Consider the following 8,237-nt stretch of genomic DNA (forward strand, 5'->3'; position numbering starts at 1 on the left):
TGAATTATTTTTTTATTCATAAGAGAATTCATAAAACATTGGTCACACATAGAGAAACACGCAATTACCTTAAAATTTTGTGTTATTTTTGTGTATGACAGCGTATGAAAAAATATTATCTTGAAAAAAATATTAATACCCATCCAATAATATTTTTAAATTGTCGGCAAAACATGCATTCAACATGATTACTTTCCAGTAAAAGTTTCAACATAATATCGACCCAATTTATGCATTCTGCTGTAGTGTTTCCAAATGCAGCTTTAGTGAAGAGTCTAGGTGCGTGTGTTTTTAACTGCATTGCAGCACACCAGGACATATGCTAACTCGCTGCCTAAGAAGAAATTCACATAATATTAGGATTTTTTTTTTCATCTACATAAACAATAAGCATGGAAGCTTCTTTTCTTGGGGTGGAAGAGATCCTCAGTTGGATAGGCTTGAATCATAGATTCTTTAGAGCACTTGCATGTTTGTATTAAATATCAGCACATCCGCATGACAGAGTGCATATACTGTGAATACATCATACTTTTTCGAGCCATAACCCCACCACTGATAATAATAGCCGATGAAAATAAGCGAATCTTCCTACCAAAAAATATAATTCCAAACAAAAAATATAATTCCAAAAAGGGGTAAAAGAAGAAAAGGGTACATATTTTGTGCATTTGGCTAACTCAAACATGGCAGTAGTGCTGGTGCACCCCTAACTCAATAACCAGAGTAGCTTTAATTCACAAAAAATCCATCAGGGAAGCACACCATGTCTCAGCAATTTCTGGCAACTAGCAGCCGAGCTTCTTTCAGTGCAAGCCATTAGTGCTCTCACTGATCAGGCATGATGAGATTCAAATTGAGTACATCTCAAAGAACCAATACTTACTGCATCTTTACACGCTTAGAATGGGCTTGCCTCATCCAATCCATGGATTCCTCCATAGTTCCGTCGGGATGGGCAAGCTGCCACGCGAGCAATTTTTGTTGCTGCCATTTAATGAATGAATTTAGTATTTCCAGCAGTACGACAGAAACACAGTATTTGTAAGTTCTGTCATCAACCCTCCACCCCGCCCTCTCCCAAAAAAGAAAGAAAGAGAACAGCTTACCCATTCCCTAATAAGTGGTCCTCCAGCTTTAAGTTGCAGGACGCTCATGATATCCTTCCCATTGACCAATGGTTTTACATCCCACACTTTCTCAAGACCTGCATTCATTCCAAAATATCAGTAAATAAATAAATAGTGGCAAAATGGACTTGAAAAGAGTTTTTCCCAAGACTTGACCAGCATGAGGATTGGGTGGGGAATCCTTGTTTCCCAAAGGAAAATTTAAATGGTCCAAAGGTATATAATAATTCTTCCCCCTTCTGGATTTTGATGCCATTTAGTACAATTCAATACTGGGCCACTCCTATGCATAAATATGCATGGACTCCACAAAATCCGTGAATTAAATGGCAGTTATCAGCCACTGGAAAATTGAATAATCCACAAGTGATAGAACACTACTAATCATACAGATATTCAGTTATGAAAAATTGAAGGCAGCATTGGAATATTTAAGAGCACAGGAGTTACTTCTATGGCTCTGAAAGCGAAGGTTTTCAGAGTAAGCAAACAATCAGTCATGGCATGTTACTTAGGCAAAGGTATTAGACCACAGCAGTAACTTGCCACCAATGAATATGGAATTCCAGAGTATCTTCAGAAAGAAATCCATTGAAAGCCCCCAATAAGTTTTAAATGAGAACTTGACAGAATGGTGAAAGAGACATTGCCCATACCTAGTTTGGTAATGGCACTTTCAACTGCCTTAAATAGATCTCTTTGCTTGTCCAATTGAAAGTACTGCTTTGGAAAATTTTCAGTGCAATTAACATCAGGGGGATATAACAACGTAGACAACAACAAGGCCACTCGCCAAAAATCTTTGATTTCTCGTAGAAGTAACCCTGTATGGAATGAAACTTTTAGCCATAAGAAAGCTATGCAACTTAAAAATTACAATAACAAAGTTAGATTGCATGACTAGGTAACCAAAAAAATATTAGAAACCAATGAAGGACTGCTTTCAAAAGAAATAATAAAAAGGTCCACTTCTGGATCTAAAATTGATTCAGTGTCTTAACAGAAGCAAACTTGTTTGAGAGTACTGAGATGTCACAAACCTCATTTGTCAAGATTGTTAGCCAGAGATCATCTATACTACCATAATTGGAGTAGGGCTCTTTGGTGCCCACTTTTTTTATGTTCAAAATACCCTCACTAAAATGACCCCAAAAAAAAAAACACCAAATAATGGGATCTTTTTTTTTTTTTTTTTTTTTTTGAAAAGTAAATAATGGGATCAAATTAGGAAACAATAAATTATAAAAATACCTAAATTTTAGGTCACATTTAAAGCACAATAGAAGTGTAACTGTTCTAAACTTCTTTACTAAGAGGCGGGCTTTGGTGCGATGGCAAGTGCCTTCCATCAAAAGCAACAGGCAGTGCATATGAGTCCAGGAATCAACCTCTTCAAAAAAATTAGGGGTAAGGCAGCCTGCTATAATCTCTCCTAAACCCCACAAAAAGTGGGATCTTTGTGCACTAAGTACGACTTTTTTTTTATTACAATTATTTCCTCCCTTAATTATCTTATGGGCCTCTCTCAAATTGTTCTTCTATCCTATTACCACTATCATCATTTTCAAACTATCCATTTCCAAAATCCAAACTAATCAAAACATAAAAAGAAGAGAAGAGAAGCAAGACTGCAAAGGAAAGACAAGTAAATCAAAGTTCAATTATTCAAGAGGTGATATTTTAAATCATATTCCCTTGGCCACACAAAATGTATTCTGCTGGGTTTCCTTCTCTTTTATTTATTTATTTATTTTTCCCTAGGGTTTGAACACATACAGAGTGCATATGAAAAGGCTATAAGATAAGAACAATGCAAGTTGTCTTTAGTTACTTAAACTATTTAAAGAGTGATAATGGACACACTGAACAAAAGGGAACTTCAAAGGATCTAATTAAAAACAGTTGTTACCCATAATAATTAAAAATTGAATCTTCATTCTGCAGATAATGAAAAAGAATATGCAATGCAGTAAATAAAAACCATACCTGTCAGTACCCGAAGTTTTGAATTAAGAGGGACATCATCCAATCCTTTTCCCCAGTCAACTTCAATGAGTTCGATGTCCCCATCAGACTCAAGGAAAGGAATCAAAGATAAGAATTTTTCCAATGCACTATGTAGATTTACAACCTATAATGAAGAAAATAATTGAGACCAAACTAATATATATCTGCAGATTAGAGAAACATTGAAACAATTTACATTAGAACTTGGTATTTTTAACTAAAATATTGAATGCTATAAACTTAAAAGAGAGTAGATTTAAGCTCACTGTCTCAGCATCACTGGCTTTTCTCTTAAGAGACTCCCGGAAAATGTAGTTGACAACAGGTATCTGTAGATTACATTCATAAATAAGCATAGATATCAAGTAAAACAATTAATACCAACCATTTGAAAGCATAATCAACGACTAATCTAAAATTCAAAAACGTTATACTTTGGCCCTTGAAATGATATGTTTATTAAAAAATAAAAGTTTCAAAGAAACAAATTCTTACTCCTTTCTTTAGTAACATTCTCTCTAAACACAAGAAAACCAATCAAGAGACACAACAATATATGGAACCCACCAAATCATTTACACGAAGTTTCAAGCAGAGTGAAAACCGCTGCATTGGCGGCACAATAGATGACCACTCTGTGGATTATTATTTCGGCTCCCTGTAAGGGAGACAATGAGAATCATTTCAACTTGGCTATTTCACCCAATGGAAGGAAAAATCTCTGTTTAGGCAGCAACAATTTTTCTTACACTCGTTTAAAATATATTCAATATTGTTCTCCCTAATAGCCTAGTCCTGGGATATAGAAAAGGTTTTTTTTTTGGTAGGGAAGACCAGGGGGGATAAGATAACACCAAAAGAAAGAAGGGTCAGACGGATCTGTGTTGTCAAAACAACATAGTTGCTAATACTAGCTAAACAGTGCACTTTGCTACAAGGGAACTAATGCATGAGGGTCAACACTAGGACAACGTCCCATTCAACCAGTGAAAAGGAAGCAACAAACACAATGGATAACAAGAGGATAAAGATGGTACCTTTTTGGCCTTGTTATCTTTATATATGGTCTTCCTAAGCGGGAGAAACAAGGCAGCGTACAAGGACAGCCTTCGTTGTTCATCCTAATATTCACATGTTACACATTCCAAGCATAACATAAGAATATACACATATAAGAGTAGAGGATGAACTTGAACCAATATACATCACCACTACAAAATGAGAGCAACGTGAGCAAATTGGGTAGATATATAATGTTCAGAAACTAGCCACTTACATTGAAAGTAGAGTCTCCAATCAATTGAATGAGATTCCATGTAGCATCTAAGTAAGTGATACAAAGCCTGAGAATGACAAAGACAAACACACAAAAGTGGAAAAAAAAAACACGAAAAGCAAAAGATTGATTTATGTGCAAGGATTCTCTGTCTGAATATATGTGATTCTTAAAATAACATTTTGGTGAAACCTTGGTAGACATAATTGATGAATTTTGGATGCCATAAAAATAGCCATAACTATTTGAAGTTAAAAGGCACACTATAAGGTACTGGGGACTCCAACAGCCTAGGTGCAGGTCCAAGCTGGACCAGGGCTGTTGCATGTTTATTACAAGTAATTCTAAAATATGCTTGAGAGAAAATCATCAAACAATTCTCCAAATTTGTCAAGCAACCAAGATATAGAATACCTTGGGGGGAATAATGGTTGGGACATTGTCCAGAGCAAAAGAAGGATGATACTTGATATATTAATAACATATAGTGTAGCTATTATCGCTGCAAGATCAAGAGAAAGAGACGAGGTTGAACCAAAGAAGAACAAGGACCAAAATATTTTATGCACAAGGTATTAAGATTTCTTGAATAATCTATAATTCACTAATTTCCTTCTCAAGCCAGTCAATTGTAAAGAAGTGAAACATGAAATAATAATATTATTACCTATCAAAAAAAGAAAAGAAATAATTATATTATTGGAATGGTCTTCCTAACTTTGCACCTTGAGCACTGGAATCAGCATCATCCTCGACATCTAAGGTACAGCTAAGAATATTTCAGTTTGCTTGTACACTAAAATTTCCCTCAACTGTTCCTCACTGCACCTGGCACTTCTCTAGCAACTAGGTGCGCTTTTATAAAACTGACAGTAATGCAGAAAGCAAATCCTATTCCTATTCCCGTAATCATTTTATCCAGAAGATTAAATTGCATGGAAAAACTACGGAGTATGTACCCCATAACATTATAAAACTTGGAGAACTTTTAATTGGAAAATATATCATGAAATTTTTTTTAGTAATCATTGAAAGGTTCTTTCTAACCTTGAACATAGGATTTGACAAGGGTTGCTACTTCTAAAGCTTTCCTACAAATCAAACCTCTTGTTCCAAAGCGTTGCAATAAGGAAACATTTCGGAACATATCAGAACTCACCATGCTACAACCCACATCAGGTAGGTAAGGAGGAAGGATGATTCATGATAGCTTCAGAAGACCAATTTGATACAGGATCTTTAACAAATTCAGCACTTTATTGGGTTTCTTGACAAGTTCTTGAAGGATTCTTGGATGGAATTTGATGTTTAAAGCACTTAGGGATGGCTAGGTCATAAAAAGAAAGGATCCACTGCCAATAAGCTATAGCTCAGCTAGTTGAGGTCATGGGTTCAAAATCCACTGGGCACATGTGTATCATAACAAATAAAAAAAAATAAAAAAAAAAACTTTTATTAAAAGAAGAAAAAAGATGAAACCCTAACACAAAGGCACCTCCTCTTCTCATAAGAACAAGATAGAGAATAAGGCCGTAGATTCAAGACCAACCAAGTGCGTGTGTAACTTACCAATCAAGAAAGAACGGTGAAGCCCTATTACAAGGGAGTATACAAGTACACCACCAAAAAAACTACCATCTCAAGTTACAAAGATTTAAATATAACTAAAAGAATTACAAGCAAGATCCCTAATACCCACTAACCATTCAAACAAGGATCTTAAGAATGCAAGTCTCTAATGAGTACTCAATGCCTTTGAACAACCTAGAAATTCGGTCCCTTCCAATGCACATCAACATAATGGACTAGTATTCCACAGAAGAACTTTGATGTTTCTTAGTGTTACCTCTCCAACATGCTAAAAGATCCTTCACTGAATTCAGCATTACCCAAGAAACTTCAAAATAATGCAAAACCTAGCAACCCCCTTTCATTGGTAAGCTACACAAGATCCAATGGGATCTTAAACCCTCTACCTCACCATCCATCCATTATTATGTAAAGAGTAAATGCCATTTGAGCTTTAGCTCATTGGCAGTGACCAAATCTCGCTAGCTATAGCAACCATCATTTATACATTAGTAACATCACATCCTTGTACCTAAAAAGTTCACAGCTGTTCCTGACAGATTTTCAAAAATATTTTTTCATCATTATTATTGTCCAAGCATATAGAACTAAGCGAAAATTTATAGCAAAAATTAGCTTTCTATTATAGTAACAAGTCTGATATTTTTTACTTCATCCCAGATGTAATTTTTGCTAAGTAAGCTACAAAAAAATACACCTGAAAATATGGTGTTATAAAATTAACAAATACCTATCACAGTTTTCTGTCTTGGCAGGCTCAAAATTGGGAGGAAGACTGAAGACAATTGAAAATAATGTCAAATCACAAATATATGTCATTGCTTTAACTGGATGATTCCCAGAGATCATGAGATCAATCTGCATGAAGGGGCAACAGTTGAAAGTGATAAATAATATCATTCAAGTCATTCATCATTAAAAAAAAGCTAGAGTTGTATTCACAGAGATCAATTAACGTTCAAAGCAACTTAAGCATCAAGATAACACACATACTTCAACCCCAATGCGCTCTCTGCTAATTTTAGCTGCTAGAGCATCTTTCACTTCATCACAGGAAGCAGCTTTCTTTAGCTCCTCATCTAATAGGAACCCAAATCTTGCACCTAAATGACCAAAAATGAGATAATAGTGTTGCAGAAAGCAAGTGTGGAATAGAAGTTTAAACAAACCAAAAAACATCGGGAGTCAGGGCAGCAAACCTACTCCTAGATAATTGACATGGTGCATCATCAAGTTTAGACTGTTCACTAAGACTGGGCAACCGAAGAGCTAGACTAAATGCAAGTGAGGCATTTTCTTGTTTTTCTTCTCAAGCACTTAAGTCAACTTTCTATTGAGCCATTACCCCCCACATAAATGCCAGCTATAAAATTTATCAAAAAGCTTATACTCTTCAAATCATTGCTAGAGCACATATTTATATGCATAGCTGGTACAGAAATGAGAAGGAAATAAGAAAGGCCTACGAGGCTCTCAACCAAAACATGATTGGTTCAAGATGAATGTGCTACAAGGTAGAAGGAAAACAAAAGGACATATAGATCATTCCTGTGAGGAGAGATATATTTAAAAAAATTGGAGGCCAAGCCTAGAAGGAAAGATATATTCCCATAATTAATCAGAAAAACTGTTCCAGTAGAGAGAGCTGAATTGTTTAGGAATTGGATTGTGCGGAAATGTTGATATTAATCTTTGTTAGTTTGAGATAAGAACATGGTTTTTTTTTTTGTATAGCTAAATGAACTTCACAGAAAAATTTTAAAATGAAAAATAAAATAAAATAAAAGGCAATAAGAAAATTTTGCCCCCAATAAATGGAAAAAGACAATAACAGAAGACAAAATGACACATACCAAAACGGATAGCTCGAAGTACTCGCAATGGATCATCCAAAAAAGTAGCCTTCGCAGGTAAAGGGGTCACTATCTTTCCAGATTTTAGATCTGCAATGCCTGCAATGACAAAACAAGCCCCAGAAATCCAAAGTTACAGTTAACAAATTNAAAGTATCAACTTGATTTAAAAAACATTTCAAAATATCAAAATAAATATAACTAACATTTATTAAAGGTTCCCACACTTCATCTTCAACCTCAAAAAGTCCAATAATTAGATTCCGTGCAAATCTACTCATGTTCTTGAAAAAGTCATGACATGAATGGAAAGTACCTTTCAATGTTTTGATGCGATTCTTGATGTTACCTTTCTCAACTGCATAACCAAACGATGTTGAA

At 35.1% G+C, this 8,237-nt stretch overlaps 1 protein-coding gene across 1 annotated transcript; it reads right to left on the bottom strand.

The window, feature by feature from the left end:
* Nucleotides 1-452: 452 nt before the first annotated feature.
* LOC111997073 (tRNA nucleotidyltransferase cca1) lies at nt 453-7,986 on the bottom strand (the record flags this gene model as incomplete). Its single annotated transcript, XM_065775289.1, has 10 exons — nt 453-987; nt 1,110-1,207; nt 1,787-1,954; nt 3,117-3,261; nt 3,404-3,466; nt 4,175-4,258; nt 4,414-4,480; nt 6,734-6,861; nt 6,997-7,106; nt 7,857-7,986. Coding segments are annotated over 10 exons (1,098 nt in total), but the record flags the coding sequence as incomplete, so codon positions are not given.
* Nucleotides 7,987-8,237: the final 251 nt, after the last annotated feature.

Source organism: Quercus suber, unplaced genomic scaffold, assembly GCF_002906115.3.
Source record: "Quercus suber isolate HL8 unplaced genomic scaffold, Cork oak 2.0 scaffold_108, whole genome shotgun sequence".
Lineage (NCBI taxonomy): Eukaryota > Viridiplantae > Streptophyta > Magnoliopsida > Fagales > Fagaceae > Quercus > Quercus suber.